The sequence below is a fragment of the Thalassophryne amazonica genome, chromosome 12, assembly GCF_902500255.1.
Source record: "Thalassophryne amazonica chromosome 12, fThaAma1.1, whole genome shotgun sequence".
NCBI classification, from domain to species: Eukaryota; Metazoa; Chordata; class Actinopteri; order Batrachoidiformes; family Batrachoididae; genus Thalassophryne; species Thalassophryne amazonica.
Window position 1 is genome coordinate 37,316,407 of NC_047114.1, and position 22,463 is coordinate 37,338,869.

Consider the following 22,463-nt stretch of genomic DNA (forward strand, 5'->3'; position numbering starts at 1 on the left):
AGTTGTTTGATTTTGTAGAAAAAAAGCAGATCACAGACATGACACAAAACTAAAGTCATTTCAAATGGCAACTTTCTGGCTTTAAGAAACACTATAGGAAATCAGGAAAAAAAATTGTGGCAGTCAGTAACAGTTACTTTTTTAGACCAAGCAGAGGGAAAAAATATGGAATCACTCAGTTCTGAGGAAAAAATTATGGAATCATGAAAAACAAAACGCTCCAACACATCACTAGTATTTTGTTGCACCACCTCTGGCTTTTATAACAGCTTGCAGTCTCAGGCATGGACTTAATGAGTGACAAACAGTACGCTTCATCAATCTGGCTCCAACTTTCTCTGATTGCTGTTGCCAGATCAGCTTTGCAGGTTGGAGCCTTGTCATGGACCATTTTCTTCAACTTCCACCAAAGATTTTCAATTGGATTGAGATCCGGACTATTTGCAGGCCATGACATTGACCCTATGTGTCTTTTTGCAAGGAATGTTTTCAGTTTTTGCTCTATGGCAAGATCCATTATCATCTTGAAAAATTATTTCATCATCCCCAAACATCCTTGTAAACTTGTGCATTTATTGATGATGTAATGACAGCCATCTCCCCAGTGCCTTTACCTGACATGCAGCCCCATATCGACTGGAAATTTACATGTTCTCTTCAGGCAGTCATCTTTATAAATCTCATTGGAACGGCACCAAACAAAAGTTCCAGCATCATCACCTTGCCCAATGCAGATTTGAGATTCACACTGAATATGACTTTCATCCAGTCATCCACAGTACACGATTGCTTTTCCTTAGCCCATTGTAACCTTGTTTTTTTCTGTTAAGGTGTTAATGATGGCTTTCGTTTAGCTTTTCTGTATGTAAATCCCATTTCCTTTGGGCCATTTCTTACAGTTCGGTCACAGACGTTGACTCCAGTTTCCTCCCATTCGTTCCTCATTTGTTTTGTTGTGCATTTTCGATTTTTGAGACATACTGCTTTAAGTTTTCTGTCTTGACGCTTTGATGTCTTCCTTGGCCTACCAGTATGTTTGCCTTTAACAACCTTCCCATGTTGTTTGTATTTGGTCCAGAGTTTAGACACAGCTGACTGTAAACAACCAACATCTTTTGCAACATTGCGTGATGATTTACCCTCTTTTAAGAGTTTGATAATCCTCTCCTTTGTTTCAATTGACATCTCATGTTGGAGCCATGATTCATGTCAGTCCACTTGGTGCAACAGCTCTCCAAGGTGTGATCACTCCTTTTTAGATGCAGACTAACGAGCAGATCTGATCTGATGCAGGTGTTAGTTTTGGGGATGAAAATTTACAGGGTGATTCCATAATTTATTCCACAGAATTGAGTGATTCCATATTTTTTTCCCTCTGCTTGGTCTAAAAAAGTAACGGTTACTGACTGTCACAATTTTTTTCCTGATTTCTTATAGTGTTTCTTAAAGCCAGAAAGTTGCCATTTGAAATAACTTTAGTTTTGTGTCATGTCTGTGATCTGCTTTTTTTCTACAAAATTAAACAACTGAATGAACATCCTCCGAGGCTGGTGATTACATAATTTTTGCCAGGGGTTGTATATCCACTTATTCCAGTCAAGAAGAACCTCGAGATTATCTCTTAGTGGAGCAGTTGAACTAAAATTTCCATAACAATTGAGCATTTTATCATAAAAGAATCAAATTCGGCATGCATATTCCAAGTTATGTAATTTATTTTCAGATATAGGGCCATCCTGGAGCTGACCTCTAATGACCTAAATGGGTCAATAAAGAATTACACAGTGGCCAAAATGTTAAAATGCTCCAATCATGTTAAACTACCACATTATTTGTCTGATAACAATTACAAAAACGTGTAGTTTGGACTATCTATGACTAAAAGTTCTGGAGTTAAGTAGTGTTCAGAATAATAGTGCTATGTGACTAAAAAGATTAATCCAGGTTTTGAGAATATTATTGTTACATGGGAAACAAGGTACCAGTAGATTCTCACAAATCCAACAAGACCAAGCATTCATGATATGCACACTCTTAAGGCTATGAAATTGGGCTATTGGTAAAAAAAGTAGTAAAGGGGGTGTTCACAATAATAGTAGTGTGGCATTCAGTCAGTGAGTTCGTCAATTTTGTGGAACAAATAGGTGTGACTCAGGTGTCCCCTATTTAAGGATGAAGCCGGCACCTGTTGAACATGCTTTTCTCTTTGAAAGCCGAGGAAAATGGGACGTTCAAGACATTGTTCAGAAGAACAGTGTAGTTTGATTAAAAAGTTGATTGGAGAGGGGAAAACTTATACGCAGGTGCAAAAAATTACAGGCTGTTCATCTACAATGATCTCCAATGCTTTAAAATGGACAAAAAAAACCAGAGACGCGTGGAAGAAAATAGAAAACAACCATCAAAATGGATAGAAGAATTACCAGAATGGCAAAGGCTCACCCATTGATCAGCTCCAGGATGATCAAACACAGTCTGGAGTTACCTGTAAGTGTTGTGACAGAAGACGCCTGTGTGAAGCTAATTTATTTGCAAGAATCCCCCGCAAAGCCCCTCTGTTAAAAGACGTGTACAAGAGGTTACAATTTGCCAAAGAACACATCAACTGGCCTAAAGAGAAATGGAGGAATATTTTGTGGACTGGTGAGAGTAAAATTGTTCTTTTTGGGTCCAAGGGCCGCAGACAGTTTGTGAGATGACCTGCAAACTGAATTCAAGCCACAGTGAAGACAGTGAAGCATGATGGTGCAAGCATCATGATATGGGCATGTTTCCCCTACTATGGTGTTGGGCCTATATATTGCATACCAGGTATTGTGATCCACGATCCTAGTAAATGAGCAAAATCGTGGTTCCAAACCAACAAAATTAATGCCTCGCAGATGTGAAGAAATCATGAAAAACTGTGGTTATACAACAAAATACTAGTTTAGTGATTCACAGGATTGCAAAAAAAGCAGTTTAAACATTGAGTTTGTAGTGTCAACAGCAGATGCTACTATTATTCTGAACACTGAGTCAAAACCAAAAAATTGTGATGAGTCAGTTTCAGTTTGTACAGAGGTCAAAAGTTAAAATTGCTCCAATTTTGGTTAAAAAATGATGCAAAATATTGGTTGAGTTAATAGCATTTTAAAAAGTAATAGCACCTTCTGTAATGCTTAGTTATGTTTCGGGGTAACGTCATATCATAGAATCCAATCGACGCCGAACTTATTTGACCTTTACTTTGGAGACCAAGCATTCAACACAGTCAAAACTATTCCATTTGTTTAATCCTTTTCTTTCAACCAATAATTTGCATCACTTTTTACCAAAATTGTAGCAACCAACCATTATCACCATTTTTGCTGTTTATACCTCATAACTCCATGGAATTCAGTCAGATTGCCCAACTATACCTTTTTGGAATTATGATCAGACAAATAATGTGGTATAGTTTTCAACATGATTAGAGCATTTTTAAATTTTGACCCCTGTAGCTCATTAGAGGTCAGCTCCAGGATGGCTCCATATCTGAAAATATACATTAGATCATTTAGAATGTAAGTCCCTTTGGCTGCTCCCTTGTTTGCACTCGAGGTTGCCACAGCAAATCCAAGGTGGATTTGCATGTTGAATTGGCACAGGTTTTACACCGGATGCCCTTCCTGGCCCAATTCCACATTACATGGAGAAATGTGGCAGGGGTGGGATTTGAACCCGGAACCTTCAAGTGCATTAACCACTTGGCCACCATTCCGTGTTTTTATCACAAAATGCACAATTGTTTAGCTATGCTGCCCCACTATCAGGAGCCATTCAGCAAGAAGTGGGGTCCAGCCTCTCGCAGGGCCACATATTGACAAACACATTCACACCTGTCACTGAACCGCCATGTCTTTGGAAGCAGGACAGAACCAACACAGATGCAAACTCCACACAGAAAGGACCAGATGGGAAGTGAACCCAGGACCTCCTTGCTGAGAGGCAACCACTAAGCCACCTTGGTGCCCAGCTGTACAATTAGAAATATATTAAGAAAAACAAATCATGATGGTCTGTGCATCACTGGGGAGGAGGTGGACTGGGTCTGCAGTTCCTGGGAGTGCATGTCACTGAGAACCTGACCTGGAGCCTGAAGACCTGCATCATCAAGAAAGCCCAGCAGAGAGCATTCTTACTGAGGATCCTGAGATTCAGCAGGACTCTCCAGAGACTGCTCTTCAGCTTCTGCTGCACATTAGAGAGGATATTGACTTTCTGTTGTACTGTGTGGTGCTCCACAGCTACACTGTGAAGGCCTGCTGCACATCATGAAGATGGCTGAGGAAGCTGTGAGCAGTCTCCTCAAATGGGCCACAACAGACTCCTCACACCTCAGAGCACCCCTATACATCACCTTCCACTCGGGTAGACTAAAAATTCCCAGCACATGTACAAATAGGTTACAGAACAGTTCATTCCCCCAAATCTGTGTACAGGCTCCAGAAATCACATACAAAACTGTCACACCTGGACTCAGTGCGGTGGACTTACTGCAGTAATGAACTCTGTGCAATGCTTCATTACCCCTTATTTATATTTGTACAAAATGAGATTGCGTGTGTGGGTGAGGTACATACTATACGTATATATATAATATAGTAAGAAAAACCGTCTCCTTTGGACTTTTCACAGCAGATCCGTTCATTGTTCTCCATGTTGATTTGACACAACTCCACATTACATGGAAAATGAGCAGGGGTTATCTTCAACCAGGAACCTTCTCTGAAGACAAGAGCATTAACTGCTAGGCCACCACCCCTCCCTGCCCTCTGTACACCATCATTGTGGAGATTTTTAATTTAACTGGGTTAGTCCCATTGAAATCGAGGCCTCTTTTGCAAGGGACACCTGTTCAATTATAAAGTTTACAATTCACCTAACCTTCATGTCTTTAAATGTGGGAGGAAACCCACACAAGCATGGGGAGAACATGCAGACTCCACACAGAAAGGCCACAGGTGGAAATTGAGCCTGTGATCTTACTGTGAGGTCACAGTGTTCACCACTAATCCACCTTGCTGAAGTGACTTATTCAAAATATGATCAGCTTCTGCTGCACATTAGAGAGGACTTTTGGCTTTAATTCAAAGTATTTCTCAGGAATATTAACCACTAAAAAAATGTGTTTTTAACATGCCGTGCCTCTACGTTGGAGGCCAAAAATAATTTTAATTATTCTGCCCATGGGTAGAATACAGTTTTATGTAAACATAAGGATCCTGGAAAATACATATGGAATTAAATCTGGAACCCATAAATGTCACACAAAGCCGACTTTCACCGTTTAATCTGCTTATATATAATTTTTATGCTGTAAACTGGATTGCTCCAACAAAGTTTTATTGTATAACCTCCAATGACAAACAAATCTATAAAGCCGGTAAAGCTGACAGTTTATAAACAGAAGAATAAGGTAAGATTGTCTGCATTTGATATGCATTTTTTTATTTAATCATGTTAAACTTCAATGTAAGGTATTAGGTTCAGTTAAGTATTCTTAAAAGAGATAATTATCAAAATTAAAATAATAATAATAATAAAAATCTGCCCGGAACAGTTAATATGTAAGTATAGTTAAGTCCACGAATGCAGGATATCAAGATTTTTAATTCGCTGTCAAATGGGTATGTGACGTGGACATAACCCCATCCAGTAGATGGCAGTCATGCAACACTGTGGATATCCGCTGCGGGCAACCGTCGAAGAAGAGTAAATTTCAAGATGGGGGTATGTACTGCTGTAGCTTTTTTTTTTTGTTTTAGGTTAAATAAGTAATTTTAATGCTTGGTGTTTATTGTAGTATTTTATGATACTCCTGATAGAAATTTGGGCTACAGTTTAAAGCCACTCTGGAAAATGTCACCAACGTACGACCGCTGGGACAGGATTTCCGATGGTTTCTGAAGGTAAACCAAATGTGTTTCACTGATCATCTGAAAGTTGTTTGTCGTTCCTTTTATTTATTCCTTCTATTCAGATATTTCACTGAAACAACCACCAGTGCTTTCAAAGCAATATAGCAAGTGGCTTCAGGTTCGAGAGGCAGATCCCCAAATCATCGCAATGCGAATGTGCGCCACGTCACCGCTACAAACGTCCAGTAGGGAGCGGACGTCCCGACAGAAAGACTCCAGCAAGAACATTTAGATTTGTCCATTGTGATGGTGTACAGAGGCAAAATTAGTCATTGTCAGTGTCCAAATACTTACGGGCCCGACTGTGTGTTCTGTGTTGTTTTAAGACATGTAATTGTAAATACCAGGGAATAAATGCAGAATTTTACAAACAGTGATGTCCTAATCATATGTTGATCTCCACCCAAATGTCTTCAGTCTATAGTAAATAATCTGGTCTCACCATTGTAGTACTTTCAGAGGGGGATTGTAAATAATGTTTTTAATCTGTCCTGAATTTTAGCTGAAGTGTGGGAACTGTGGTGAGATCCCTGATAAATGGCAGTATGTCACCCTGCAGGTGAGACCCAAGGAAAACATTTTATTCTTATATTTTGTCAAAATGTTATCCCTGTTTTTTTCACAGAAGGGTCCCATGCCTCTTATGTGTCTGTATTTATTTTTTTTATTTTAGGAATCTGTGCAAATAAGAGGAAGAGGGAGTGCCAGCATGGTGCTGAAGTGCAAACTTTGCGCCAGAGAAAACTCAATTGGTATCAACCAACGTGCCATTTTGTTATTTATATATATAATTTTATTGGATAAAACAAAATTTTCATGGGTAATATGTGTGTTGTTTCCTTACAGACATCCTGGAGAACACGATCACACCTTATAATGTAAGCAAGGACCATACAGTGCTTGAAGTTATGCTTCTGTTTTATGCACAAAGAAAACTGCTGTTACAGTTATTTTCATTATTAAATGAACTGTTATTTTTTTGTCCTGTTACAGTTTTAGCTTTCAGTCTTTATGAATATTGTGAACAATAACAAAGTAGTCCATTTTTTTCTCAAGTCCTTAAAGTACTTGTTTTTCCGCCCAAAAAGCCTAATTTAAAGATATTCCTTTGGTATTTAACAACCAGTAGGGGGAAGAGTACTTGAAAACCTACACTCAAGTAAAAGTAAAGTTACTACCCATCCATCCATCCATTTTCTTCCGCTTTATCCGGAGTCGGGTCGCGGGGGCAGCAGCTCAAGCAAAGCCGCCCAGACCTCCCGATCCACACACACCTCCTCCAGCTCCTCCGGGGGAACCCCAAGGCGTTCCCAAGCCAGCCGAGAGATGTAGTCCCTCCAGCATGTCCTGGGTCTTCCCCGGGGCCTCCTCCCAGTTGGACGTGCCCGGAACACCTCTTCAGCGAGGCGTCCAGGGGGCATCCGGAAAAGATGCCCGAGCCACCTCAACTGACTCCTTTCGACGTGGAGGAGCAGCGGCTCGACTCCGAGCTCCTCCCGAGTGACCGACCTCCTCACCCTATCTCTAAGGGAGCGCCCAGCCACCCTGCGGGTGGAGTTACTACCATTTAGAAAAAAAAGATGACAATTAAAAGTGAAAGTTTGTGATTGTGAAGCGTACTCATGTTAAGTGGTTAAAAAAAAAATCTCATACATACAAATGTTAAATTTCATAGTGGGGGGGTGTTAAATAATTTTATCCTCGTGTCTTTGCGTTGCTTGCAGCACGTTACTACCTTCCCCAGTTAACGGCCAATCAAAAGCAGTTTATCTCCAGTTTATCCAGTTTCAGTCCAGCTTTAATTTTGTCTCCAGATTATTCTAACTGAATATTACTCTTGGTTTAACACCGTATCAAGCAGTGAAAATGAAAATAATGTCTCGTTTAAAATAGTTTGAAGCACTGCGTATTCCTAGTAGGATTTTAGAAACAACCAAACCTGTGCGTGCTGCAGTTTCCTTGCTCCACATGTTTGTGCAGACTAAACCACAAAATTTGTGAGAATTTGTCCATGTGTTTTTGAGTATTTTTGCCAAGAACCTGTCAATTGTTCAAGCAGCTATTTCTTTTAGCACTGGAGCTACATTGTTTATCTCCAGGTAACCTGCAATCTAACTAAAGTTTGAAGTTTTAACCCACTAACCCTGGGAACCACCAACATGGTGGTTAATCCATAAAAATACCCTGATAATGTTTTTTTAATTGACCAGCTGATATTAGAAATTTGTTGTTGTGATTTAAATGCAATTATGAGTGAATCAAAACAGCAGCAGAGTAACATCTGCTTGTTGGGGCGGGGGGTGGGGGTGGTGATTGTTATTTTGTGTGGTGTTGTTTCCTGCCTCTTCTATGTGGACTGACTAGTTATTTTCTAGCTTTTGACATTATGTTTCTGTCGTGGGGCTTGACGTCTGCTGGTCCAAAGGCAGAGGACAGCGACAGATTCAAGACGATGGTGCAGTTTGAGTGTCGAGGCCTGGAGCCTGTCGACTTCCAGCCACAGGTGAGGACCTTTGTTTGGATGCAAACAAGTTTTGCATCATGTGGTTGTAAAAATTTTGAATGTCTGTTTTTCACTGAAGCCATTTTCACTTGTCAGACACAGATGCAGATAATGGAGTTAATGAAGGCCGCATTCCATCACTGGCTCTCATTGTTAAAATTGTTGATATACCTGTAATTTCTGCTGTCGCATAATATTTGAAGGCTGTTACTCAATACACGTTTAATCCCCCAGCAAGATTTTTATTGTATTAGAAAGGGCAAGACTTACCCTCTTTAAAACAATAAAAAATCAGTGGGGGATTGTACGCAAGTGGGGGCGCCAAAGTTGTATGAAAAAAATGCAAATTTGACCACTTTGGCCCCACCTGGTGGCCAATGCATTTAATGAATTATCGTAAACTTTGCATTTCTGTTGAGACTAATCCTTCTTTTAGACAAATCAATTGGAAAATCAATGGGGGACTTGCCAGTTTTTGATATATATATATATATATATATATATATATATATATATATATATATATATATATATATATATATAAAAGCATTTTATTGGCACGGGAATTGGCTGTTTTTCCACATGGTGACGTAAGCATTATTGGCCCTACATGAAGATAAAATGGCAAGTAGCAATCTTGAAAGCTTTTTTTTGTGCCTAGGCCTAGCAAAATAGCCCAGATAGCGGGCTACTCAAGTCTAGCTACAAATAGCTGCTTTGCAATGGACAGGGATCCCTGTCCGGCTGTGCTTCCGATGATCATTATGCAACATACATCTCATGTTTTCTACTTTCAAATCTGTATTTGTGGAATACACAAATACCTACATTAGTAGTGTAGCACAGGCATTGTTTTATCATGCACATGCATTGTTCTGGGTAATTCATCATCGTTTCGAAACTTCACATGTAAATTAGTGTGTAATCTGGTGCTTCAAGGTGACCAAACCTCAACATTGTAGATGCACATTGTGAGCTTATTGAGATGCCCACAAAAGATGTTGCAGTGAATATTAACACAATACATGTTAATCTTCTGAGAAATGCAGTTTATGATTATTCATTAAACGCGTTGGCCACCAGAGGGAGCCAAAGTTGTATGAAAAACAAATTTGACCACTTTGGCGCTGCCTGATGGCCAATCCCCCACTGATTTTTTTTTTTTTTTTTTGGTTTTGTTTTAAAGAGGGTAAGTATTGCCCTTTCTAATACAATAAAAATCTTGCTGGGGGATTAAACGCGTATTGAGTAATGGCCTTCACAAATATGAGTATTTCTGGAAATTCGCCAACTTGAAGCGCCCCCTATAGTCAATGCGTTCAGTCCCCCAACCAAAATTAGTGATTATTTTGAAGAACTGTCTTCCTATAATACTTTGATCACAAAAGTATTTTGGGGGATTGAATGCATTTCATGTAAGAGCTGTCCAAATCTTTCCTGTTCACCAAATTCCAGTTTTAGGCCATACTGGGTGTGAACTTTGACCCCTTGCAAGGTCACCATATGGAATTTGGTGTATGTGTGTTTGGTGGAGGGTGCATCTATTTACCAGAGTTTGAGCAAAATCTGTGTTGGTCACTCACAGCCTGCCTGACTCATAAAAATTGGCTCTTAAAAAAAATAAAATAAAAACCTTTTTCCACATTGTCATTATGAGGTATTGTCTGTAGAATTTTGAGGAAAAGGGGAATTTAATCTATTTTGGAATAAGGCCTGTAACATAAAAATGTGGGAAAAGTGCAGTGCTGTGAATACTTTCCAGATGCACAGTATGTCTATATATGGCCCTGTGATGGACTGGCATCCTATCCAGGGTGTAACCCCCCTGCCCCCACCCCATGACCATTGATTGGAGTAAGCTGGTGTAGAAGCTCAGTTGGGGTCAACCTGAACATTGTTTGAAGTCAAAAGGTTAAAAAATACAAAACTGAACATGTTATAAAACTTATAGATCTCGACCTCTTTTGATAGCTCATATTAATGTTAATAATTAACATAATAATAAATAAGTCCCTTTGGCTGCTCCCTTGTTTGCACTCGGGGTCGCCACAGCAAATCCATGGTGGATCTGAACAAGTTTTACGCCGGATGCACTTTCTGACGCAACTCTCCATTACAGAAATGTGGCAGGGGTGGGATTTGAACCAGGAACCCTCCTCACTGACACTTATCACTTGGCCACCACCTCTGCCAATAATAATAATAATAATAATAAATAGGAATAATTTTTAATTAATATGTATACTTATTCTAGTCTCAGACAGAGTCAGGATCAAGTAGAATTGCTTTTGTTTTGGAGACGAGACCAAGTAAGTGAAAAAGTGGTCTCAAGACTGGACTCGAGAACTACAGCACTGCACTTTTGCATTCTGAGAAATTTCACCAATTTCTCATTGTTGTGCTCATGGAGTCAAAACTTACACTTTCTCAAGAAATATTGGTTTTCTCAGAATGCAAAAGATGGAGAACCACGTCCTACTTTTTCTGAGTCAGGCTCAAAACTTCTCAATTGTCCCTCGTATCTGTTACACCACAGTGGTGTTTGTGTCACTGGCTTCAAGTAAGTGGAACATTCACTGAACTGGACAGTATGATCCTGCAAAATCTTCTTCACTTTCTATTTTTTGAAACCATCTTCAGGCTGGCTTCGCTGCAGAAGGAGCAGGGTCTGGAACACAGTTTCCTGAAATCAACCTGCAAGAGAAAGTGAGTGCGTCTGGGGACACGTCCTGATGATACGAGGCTCTTTATCACTGATGAGCTTTACTACATGTCGTTATTTATGCAAGTGTTAACAGGTTGTTCTACTTCTCTTGTGCTCAGAGAGTTCCAGTGCCTTCTTGTATTTATAAAGGCTCTTTGTCTGGATTTCAGGATTGGACGGACTATGATGAGAAGCTCAAGGAGTCAGTGGGTATATATGAGGTCACACACCAGTTTGTCAAGTGCTGATGCCATCGTGGGATGAGCCCCCCTCCACCCCAATACTTTTAAGTTTTTCCTGTCACATTTCATGACTGGATAAGTGAACCCACTCTGTGTGTGTGTGTGTGTGTGTGTGTGTGTGTGTGTGTGTGTGTGTGTGTGTGTGTGTGTGTGTGTGTGTGTGTGTGTTTTTTTTCTTATCAAGGACATGAAGTGATGTGGTTTACATCATCTTGCATGCTGTGGATCGGTTAAATGTACGGCAAATAAATTAACAGTAAAATGTATTGTTTAAGGTGTTTCTTTGTGTTTGCGAGTGCCTTTAGATGGGATGTTAGCAAAGCAGCATTCATTTAGCTAACTCTACTGTCTTACTTTTTTTTTTGTCTTTAATACGGGAGATAAACTATGTCTGCCACTGCTGAGGATGGCAGCAGACATTCTGTTTCTAGTGAAAGCCTGATGGAAAGTACATATTCCTGTTCTGGAGCACAGCGGTGTTTTTCTGTATCTGTTAGCTGTTTAATCTGCGCAGTTAGATTGATCTAGTTATCTAGATTACGATTTGTTTCCCAGTGTAATCTTTACGTGCCTTAACTAAAGCACTCCTTCTGCTGAATCACCTCTAAATTATTTACACATTATTCACTTTGCGTGTTTTTAGGAATCCGCTAGTTTAGCGTAGCTACCAGCTCTTAGCCGATTTAGCATGGCGGCTTCTCCTGTCTCTCCCGCACTTTTCTGCTCTGGGTGTAAAATATTTAGTTATTCCTCGGCCTCCTTTAGCAGTAACGGTACTTGTAATAAGTGTAGCTTTGGAGGCCAGGCTGGGCGAATTGGAGACTCGGCTCCGCACCGTGGAAAATTCTACAGCTAGCCAGGCCCCTGTAGTCGGTGCGGACCAAGGTAGCTTAGCCGCCGTTAGTTCCCCCCTGGCAGATCCCGAGCAGCCGGGAAAGCAGGCCGACTGGGTGACTGTGAGGAGGAAGCGTAGCCCTAAACAGAAGCCCCGTGTACACCGCCAACCCGTTCACATCTCTAACCGTTTTTCCCCACTCGACGACACACCCACCGAGGATCAAACTCTGGTTATTGGCGACTCTGTTTTGAGAAATGTGAAGTTAGCGACACCAGCAACCATAGTCAATTGTCTTCCGGGGGCCAGAGCAGGCGACATTGAAGGAAATTTGAAACTGCTGGCTAAGGCTAAGCGTAAATTTGGTAAGATTGTAATTCACGTCGGCAGTAATGACACCCGGTTACGCCAATCGGAGGTCACTAAAATTAACATTAAATCGGTGTGTAACTTTGCAAAAACAATGTCGGACTCTGTAGTTTTCTCTGGGCCCCTCCCCAATCTGACCGGGAGTGACATGTTTAGCCGCATGTTCTCCTTGAATTGCTGGCTGTCTGAGTGGTGTCCAAAAAATGAGGTGGGCTTCATAGATAATTGGCAAAGCTTCTGGGGAAAACCTGGTCTTGTTAGGAGAGACGGCATCCATCCCACTTTGGATGGAGCAGCTCTCATTTCTAGAAATCTGGCCAATTTTCTTAAATCCTCCAAACCGTGACTATCCAGGGTTGGGACCAGGAAGCAGAGTTGTAGTCTTACACACCTCTCTGCAGCTTCTCTCCCCCTGCCATCCCCTCATTACCCCATCCCCGTAGAGACGGTGCCTGCTCCCAGACTACCAATAACCAGCAAAAATCTATTTAAGCATGAAAATTCAAAAAGAAAAAATAATATAGCACCTTCAACTGCACCACAGACTAAAACAGTTAAATGTGGTCTGTTAAACATTAGGTCTCTCTCTTCTAAGTCCCTGTTAGTAAATGATATAATAATTGATCAACATATTGATTTATTCTGCCTTACAGAAACCTGGTTACAGCAGGATGAATATGTTAGTTTAAATGAGTCAACACCCCCGAGTCACACTAACTGTCAGAATGCTCGTAGCACGGGCCGGGACGGAGGATTAGCAGCAATCTTCCATTCCAGCTTATTAATTAATCAAAAACCCAGACAGAGCTTTAATTCATTTGAAAGCTTGTCTCTTAGTCTTGTCCATCCAAATTGGAAGTCCCAAAAACCTGTTTTATTTGTTATTATCTATCGTCCACCTGGTCGTTACTGTGAGTTTCTCTGTGAATTTTCAGACCTTTTGTCTGACTTAGTGCTTAGCTCAGATAAGATAATTATAGTGGGCGATTTTAACATCCACACAGATGCTGAGAATGACAGCCTCAACACTGCATTTAATCTATTGTTAGACTCTATTGGCTTTGCTCAAAAAGTAAATGAGTCCACCCACCACTTTAATCATATCTTAGATCTTGTTCTGACTTATGGTATGGAAATAGAAGACTTAACAGTATTCCCTGAAAACTCCCTTCTGTCTGATCATTTCTTAATAACATTTACATTTACTCTGATGGACTACCCAGCAGTGGGGAATAAGTTTCATTACACTAGAAGTCTTTCAGAAAGCGCTGTAACTAGGTTTAAGGATATGATTCCTTCTTTATGTTCTCTAATGCCATATACCAACACAGTGCAGAGTAGCTACCTAAACTCTGTAAGGGAGATTGAGTATCTCGTCAGTAGTTTTACATCCTCATTGAAGACAACTTTGGATGCTGTAGCTCCTCTGAAAAAGAGAGCTTTAAATCAGAAGTGTCTGACTCCGTGGTATAACTCACAAACTCGTAGCTTAAAGCAGATAACCCGTAAGTTGGAGAGGAAATGGCGTCTCACTAATTTAGAAGATCTTCACTTAGCCTGGAAAAAGAGTCTGTTGCTCTATAAAAAAGCCCTCCGTAAAGCTAGGACATCTTTCTACTCATCACTAATTGAAGAAAATAAGAACAACCCCAGGTTTCTTTTCAGCACTGTAGCCAGGCTGACAGAGTCAGAGCTCTATTGAGCTGAGTATTCCATTAACTTTAACTAGTAATGACTTCATGACTTTCTTTGCTAACAAAATTTTAACTATTAGAGAAAAAATTACTCATAACCATCCCAAAGACGTATCGTTATCTTTGGCTGCTTTCAGTGATGCCGGTATTTGGTTAGACTCTTTCTCTCCGATTGTTCTGTCTGAGTTATTTTCATTAGTTACTTCATCCAAACCATCAACATGTTTATTAGACCCCATTTCTACCAGGCTGCTCAAGGAAGCCCTACCATTATTTAATGCTTCGATCTTAAATATGATCAATCTATCTTTGTTAGTTGGCTATGTACCACAGGCTTTTAAGGTGGCAGTAATTAAACCATTACTTAAAAAGCCATCACTTGACCCAGCTATCTTAGCTAATTATAGGCCAATCTCCAACCTTCCTTTTCTCTCAAAAATTCTTGAAAGGTTAGTTGTAAAACAGCTAACTGATCATCTGCAGAGGAATGGTCTATTTGAAGAGTTTCAGTCAGGTTTTAGAATTCATCATAGTACAGAAACAGCATTAGTGAAGGTTACAAATGATCTTCTTATGGCCTCGGACAGTGGACTCATCTCTGTGCTTGTTCTGTTAGACCTCAGTGCTGCTTTTGATACTGTTGGCCATAAAATTTTATTACAGAGATTAGAGCATGCCATAGGTATTAAAGGCACTGCGCTGCGGTGGTTTGAATCATATTTGTCTAATAGATTACAATTTGTTCATGTAAATGGGGAATCTTCTTCACAGACTAAAGTTAATTATGGAGTTCCACAAGGTTCTGTGCTAGGACCAATTTTATTCACTTTATACATGCTTCCCTTAGGCAGTATTATTAGACGGTATTGCTTAAATTTTCATTGTTACGCAGATGATACCCAGCTTTATCTATCCATGAAGCCAGAGGACACACACCAATTAGCTAAACTGCAGGATTGTCTTACAGACATAAAGACATGGATGACCTCTAATTTCCTGCTTTTAAACTCAGATAAAACTGAAGTTATTGTACTTGGCCCCACAAATCTTAGAAACATGGTGTCTAACCAGATCCTTACTCTGGATGGCATTACCCTGACCTCTAGTAATACTGTGAGAAATCGTGGAGTCATTTTTGATCAGGATATGTCATTCAAAGCGCATATTAAACAAATATGTAGGACTGCTTTTTTGCATTTACGCAATATCTCTAAAATCAGAAAGGTCTTGTCTCAGAGTGATGCTGAAAAACTAATTCATACATTTATTTCCTCTAGGCTGGACTATTGTAATTCATTATTATCAGGTTGTCCTAAAAGTTCCCTAAAAAGCCTTCAGTTAATTCAAAATGCTGCAGCTAGAGTACTGACGGGGACTAGAAGGAGAGAGCATATCTCACCCATATTGGCCTCTCTTCATTGGCTTCCTGTTAATTCTAGAATAGAATTTAAAATTCTTCTTCTTACTTATAAGGTTTTGAATAATCAGGTCCCATCTTATCTTAGGGACCTCGTAGTACCATATCACCCCAATAGAGCGCTTCGCTCTCAGACTGCAGGCTTACTTGTAGTTCCTAGGGTTTGTAAGAGTAGAATGGGAGGCAGAGCCTTCAGCTTTCAGGCTCCTCTCCTGTGGAACCAGCTCCCAATTCAGATCAGGGAGACAGACACCCTCTCTACTTTTAAGATTAGGCTTAAAACTTTCCTTTTTGCTAAAGCTTATAGTTAGGGCTGGATCAGGTGACCCTGAACCATCCCTTAGTTATGCTGCTATAGACGTAGACTGCTGGGGGGTTCCCATGATGCACTGTTTCTTTCTCTTTTTGCTCTGTATGCACCACTCTGCATTTAATCATTAGTGATCGATCTCTGCTCCCCTCCACAGCATGTCTTTTTCCTGGTTCTCTCCCTCAGCCCCAACCAGTCCCAGCAGAAGACTGCCCCTCCCTGAGCCTGGTTCTGCTGGAGGTTTCTTCCTGTTAAAAGGGAGTTTTTCCTTCCCACTGTAGCCAAGTGCTTGCTCACAGGGGCTCGTTTTGACCGTTGGGGTTTTACATAATTATTGTATGGCCTTGCCTTACAATATAAAGCGCCTTGGGGCAACTGTTTGTTGTGATTTGGCGCTATATAAAAAAAATTGATTGATTGATTGATATTCATGATACTCAGAAGCTGCATGTCCAGATTTAGGTCCTTTCACTCAGTCAGGAATGTGAATGTCGCCATAGATTTTACTGAGAAATGCAGTCAGTGCAAAAATAAATAAGTTGTCTGGTTATGGAGGTCCTCCATTTGTAATTGAATTGAATCTGTTGACTTCACATTAAAAAGTGACAAGGAGTCCAAGGGCTCTCACTTCTTAAGTTACTATCGACCCGGGGCACTTATGCGACCTCGACTGCTGATGTTGCCTTTTGGAAGGCTGAAGAGATGCTGCATTCATTTAGTAAAGAACACAAATCAAAGTTTGGAACTCAACCAAAATTAATCTATAGTGCTCCTATCTGACCCAGAAAGGGCATGTGTTTTTAATTTGTAAAACTAGATCAGGTAGAAAAGCAACCAGAGTTTAATTAAACTGGGCCAGAAATGGCTGGAGGTTAAATTCAACTGTTAGACAGTTTGCGTCATGTCTGTGCTTGGTGATCTGGATCAGTGCAGAATAAAAGTGCAACAATACATTTGACATTACGTAGGCTGGAGCCTGTCCCAGTAGTCATCGGGTGAGAGGCACACTCAACACCTGCTGTCAGTGTAGAGTCAGCAGTGCCATGTCTGTGGAAGTGGGGGGTAATGTGACACACCCAGAGGGAACCCACTCAATCACAGGAAGAAAATGCAAACTCCACACAGAAAGCAGCAAATCAGAGGCAAACCTGGGACCTTGCCCCCTTTCCAGCTTTATCTACACTGATACTTGTCTTCAACCGCTTACTCCAGCCCATTGGCTAAAAGTGCACTCCCCACCCTGAACTCATTCCCATCATGACAACACTGTGTGTGAAGTTTGTCAGCTATAGTTTCAGCCCTAAACTATAGGCTATTTCTAGGCTATCAAATCAATTTTATTTATATAGCGCCAAATCACAACAAACAGTTGCCCCAAGGCGCTTTATATTGTAAGGCAAAGCCATACAATAATTACGTAAAAACCCCAACTGTCAAAACGACCCCCTGTGAGCAAGCACTTGGCGACAGTGGGAAGGAAAAACTCCCTTTTAACAGGAATAAACCTCCAGCAGAACCAGGCTCAGGGAGGGGCAGTCTTCTGCTGGGACTGGTTGGGGCTGAGGGAGAGAATCAGGAAAAAGACATGCTGTGGAGGGGAGCAGAGATCAATCACTAATGATTAAATGCAGAGTGGTGCATACAGAGCAAAAAGAGAAAGAAACACTCAGTGCATCATGGGAACCCCCCAGCAGTCTAAGTCTATAGCAGCATAGCTAAGGGATGGTTCAGGGTCACCCGATCCAGCCCTAACTATAAGCTTTAGCAAAAAGCAAAGTTTTAAGCCTAATCTTAAAAGTAGAGAGGGTGTCTGTCTCCCTGATCCGAATTGGGAGCTGGTTCCAGAGGAGAGGAGCCTGAAAGCTGAAGGCTCTGCCTTCCATTCTACTCGTACAAACCCTAGGAACTACAAGTAAGCCTGCAGTCTGAGAGCGAAGTGCTCTATTGGGGTGATATGGTACTATGAGGTCCCTAAGATAAGATGGGACCTGATTATTCAAAACCTTATAAGTAAGAAGAAAAATTTTAAATTCTATTCTAGAATTAACAGGAAGCCAATGAAGAGAGGCCAATATGGGTGAAATATGCTCTCCTAGTCCCCGTCAGTACTCTAGCTGCAGCATTTTGAATTAACTGAAGGCTTTTCAGGGAACTTTTAGGACAACCTGATAATAATGAATTACAATAGTCCAGCCTAGAGGAAATAAATGCATGAATTAGTTTTTCAGCATCATTCTGAGACAAGACCTTTCTAATTTTAGAGATATTGCACAAATGCAAAAAAGTAGTCCTACATATTTGTTTAATATGTGCATTGAATGACATATCCTGATCAAAAATGACTCCAAGATTTCTCACAGTATTACTAGAGGTCAGGGTAATGCCATCCAGAGTAAGGATCTGGTTAGACACCATGTTTCTAAGATTTGTGGGGCCAAGTACAATAACTTCAGTTTTATCTGAGAAGCAGGAAATTAGAGGTCATCCATGTCTTTATGTCTGTAAGACAATCCTGCAGTTTAGTTAATTGGTGTGTGTCCTCTGGCTTCATGGATAGATAAAGCTGGGTATCAGCTGCTTAACAATGAAAATTTAAGCAATGCTGTCTAATAATACTGCCTAAGTGAATAAAATTGGTCCTAGCACAGAACCTTGTGGAACTCCATAACTAATCTTAGTCTGTGAAGAAGATTCCCCATTTACATGAACAAATTGTAATCTATTAGATAAATATGATTCAAACCACCGCAGCGCACTGCCTTTAATACCTATGGCATGCTCTAATCTCTGTAATAAAATTTTATGGTCAACAGTGTCAAAAGCAGCACTGAGGTCTAACAGAACAAGCACAGAGATGAGTCCACTGTCTGAGGCCATAAGAAGATCATTTGTAACCTTCACTAATGCTGTTTCTGTACTATGATGAATTCTAAAACCTGACTGAAACTCTTCAAATAGACCATTCCTCTGCAGATGATCAGTTAGCTGTTTTACAACTACCCTTTCAAGAATTTTTGAGAGAAAAGGAAGGTTGGAGATTGGCCTATAATTAGCTAATTATAGGCCAATTATTCCTGCATTTGACAGGAATTGTTTTTCTGAGTGATAATTAGCTAAGATAGCTGGGTCAAGTGATGGCTTTTTAAGTAATGGTTTAATTACTGCCACTTTAAAAGCCTGTGGTACATAGCCAACTAATAAAGACAGATTGATCATATTTAAGATCGAAGCATTAATTAATGGTAGGGCTTCCTTGAGCAGCCTGGTAGGAATGGGGTCTAATAGACATGTTGATGGTTTGGAGGAAGTAACTAATGAAAATAACTCAGACAGAACAATCGGAGAGAAAGAGTCTAACCAAATACCGGCATCACTGAAAGCAGCCAAAGAGAACGATATGTCTTTGGGATGGTTATGAGTAATTTTTTCTCTAATAGTTAAAATTTTATTAGCAAAGAAAGTCATGAAGTCATTACTAGTTAAAGTTAAAGGAATACTCGGCTCAATAGAGCTCTGACTCTTTGTCAGCCTGGCTACAGTGCTGAAAAGAAACCTGGGGTTGTTCTTATTTTCTTCAATTAGTGATGAGTAGTAAGATGTCATAGCTTTACGGAGGGCTTTTTTATAGAGCAACAGACTCTTTTTCCAGGCTAAGTGAAGATCTTCTAAATTAATGAGATGCCATTTCCTCTCCAACTTACGGGTTATCTGCTTTAAGCTGCGAGTTTGTGAGTTATACCACGGAGTCAGGCACTTCTGATTTAAGGCTCTCTTTTTCAGAGGAGCTACAGCATCCAAAGTTGTCCTCAATGAGGATATAAAACCATTGACGAGATAATCTATCTCACTCACAGAGTTTAGGTAGCTACTCTGCCCTGTGTTGGTATATGGCATTGGAGAACATAAAGAAGGAATCATATCCTTAAACCTAGTTACAGCGCTTTCTGAAAGACTTCTACTGTAATGAAACTTATTCCCCACTGCTGGGTAGTCCATCAGAGTAAATGTAAATGTTATTAAGAAATGATCAGACAGAAGGGGGTTTTCAGGGAATACTGTTAAGTCTTCAGTTTCCATACCATAAGTCAGAACAAGATCTAAGGTATGAATAAAGTGGTGGGTGGACTCATTTACATTTCGAGCAAAGCCAATCGAGTCTAACAATAGATTAAATGCAGTGTTGAGGCTGTCATTCTCAGCATCTGTGTGGATGTTAAAATCGCCCACTATAATTATCTGAGCTAAGCACTAAGTCAGACAAAAGGTCCAAAAATTCACAGAGAAACTCACAGTAACGACCAGGTGGACGATAGATAACAACAAATAAAACTGGTTTTTGGGGCTTCCAATTTGGATGGACAAGACTAAGAGACAAGCTTTCAAATGAATTAAAGCTCTGTCTGGGTTTTTGATTAATTAATAAGCTGGAGTGGAAGATTGCTGCTAATCCTCCGCCTCGGCCCGTGCTACGAGCATTCTGGCAGTTAGTGTGACTCGGGGGTGTTGACTCATTTAAACTAACATATTCATCCTGCTGTAACCAGGTTTCTGTAAGGCAAAATAAATCAATATGTTGATCAATTATTATATCATTTACTAACAGGGACTTAGAAGAGAGAGATCTAATGTTTAATAGACCACATTTAACTGTTTTAGTCTGTGGTGCAGTTGAAGGTGCTATATTATTTTTTCTTTTTGAATTTTTATGCTTAAATAGATTTTTGCTGGTTATTGGTAGTCTGGGAGCAGGCACCGTCTCTACTGGGATGGGGTAATGAGGGGATGGCAGGGGGAGAGAAGCTGCAGAGAGGTGTGTAAGACTACAACTCTGCTTCCTGGTCCCAACCCTGGATTGGAGGATTTAAGAAAATTGGCCAGATTTCTAGAAATGAGAGCTGCTCCATCCAAAGTGGGATGGATGCCGTCTCCCCTAACAAGACTAGGTTTTCCCCAGAAGCTTTGCCAATTATCTATGAAGCCCACCTCATTTTTTGGACACCACTCAGACAGCCAGCAATTCAAGGAGAACATGCGGCTAAACATGTCACTCCCGGTCCGATTGGGGAGGGGCCCAGAGAAAACTACAGAGTCCGACATTGTTTTTGCAAAGTTACACACCGATTCAATATTAATTTTAGTGACCTCCGATTGGCGTAACCGGGTGTCATTACTGCCGACGTGAATTACAATCTTACCAAATTTACGCTTAGCCTTAGCCAGCAGTTTCAAATTTCCTTCAATGTCGCCTGCTCTGGCCCCCGGAAGACAATTGACTATGGTTGCTGGTGTCGCTAACTTCACATTTCTCAAAACAGAGTCCCCAATAACCAGAGTTTGTTCCTCGGCGGGTGTGTTGCCGAGTGGGGAAAAACGGTTAGAGATGTGAACGGGTTGGCGGTGTACACGGGGCTTCTGTTTAGAACTACGCTTCCTCCTCACAGTCACCCAGTCGGCCTGCTTTCCCGGCTGCTCGGGATCTGCTGGAGGGGAACTAACGGCGGCTAAGCTACCTTGGTCCGCACCGACTACAGGGGCCTGGCTAGCTGTAGGATTTTTCAAGGTGCGGAGCCGAGTCTCCAATTCGCCCATCCTGGCCTCCAAAGCTACGAATAAGCTACACTTATTACAAGTACCGTTACTGATTAAGGAGGCCGAGGAATAACTAAACATTTCACACCCAGAGCAGAAAAGTGCAGGAGAGACAGGAGAAGCCGCCATGCTAAACCGGCTAAGAGCTAGTAGCTGCGCTAAGCTAGCGGATTCCTAAAGACACACAAAGTGAATAATGTGTAAATAATTTAGAGGTGATTCAGCAGAGGGAGTGCTTTAGTTAAGGCACGTGAAGATTACACTCTGAAACAAATCGTTATCTAGTTAACTAGATCAATCTAACTGCGCAGATTAAACAGCTAACAGATACAGCAAAACACCGCTGTGCTCCGGAACAGGAAGTGATACAATACCGCAGTGAGAACCAACCACCAGTAGAGATACAAGTAGGTAGAGAAATTGCCTTCTTTCTGCAATTAGTATACATAAAAGACATGATAGACAAAAAACAATTGGGTAAACATATTCAGTTTCTTTAATAATCAAGTAAGACAATGAATTCTCCCCGTTCTAACATTTTATTCTCAAGTTGAGATAAGTTGCATTTCTACAGATGTGTCAATACTGTTAGGTTGTTTTTTTTTGTTTGTTTTTTTTCCTGTTGTAATTTCAGCAAACCACCAGATGACGCCAGTTGTACCTGATGCTTTTATGCCTTGAACCTATTTGTGATACAATCAGGAAGAAGATCCAAAAGCCTCACAAGGCTTTGTTGCCCATCCCTAGGCGTGGGGGGCTGGAGCCTATCCCAGCAGTCATATAGTGGGAGGCAGGGTACACCCTGGACAGGATGCCAGTCTGTTACAGGGCCACATATAGATAAACAAACACATTCAC

General features: G+C 40.7%; 1 protein-coding gene across 1 annotated transcript; it reads left to right on the forward strand.

Moving 5' to 3' along the window:
• Window positions 1-5,710: 5,710 nt before the first annotated feature.
• czib (CXXC motif containing zinc binding protein) lies at window positions 5,711-11,797 on the forward strand. Its single transcript, XM_034182393.1, has 9 exons — window positions 5,711-5,754; window positions 5,850-5,933; window positions 6,445-6,501; window positions 6,616-6,694; window positions 6,789-6,820; window positions 8,368-8,445; window positions 11,086-11,151; window positions 11,320-11,501; window positions 11,560-11,797. Exons 1-8 carry the CDS (start codon window positions 5,749-5,751, stop codon window positions 11,395-11,397), a joined length of 480 nt encoding a protein of 159 aa, XP_034038284.1. The 5' UTR covers window positions 5,711-5,748; the 3' UTR covers window positions 11,398-11,501; window positions 11,560-11,797.
• Window positions 11,798-22,463: the final 10,666 nt, after the last annotated feature.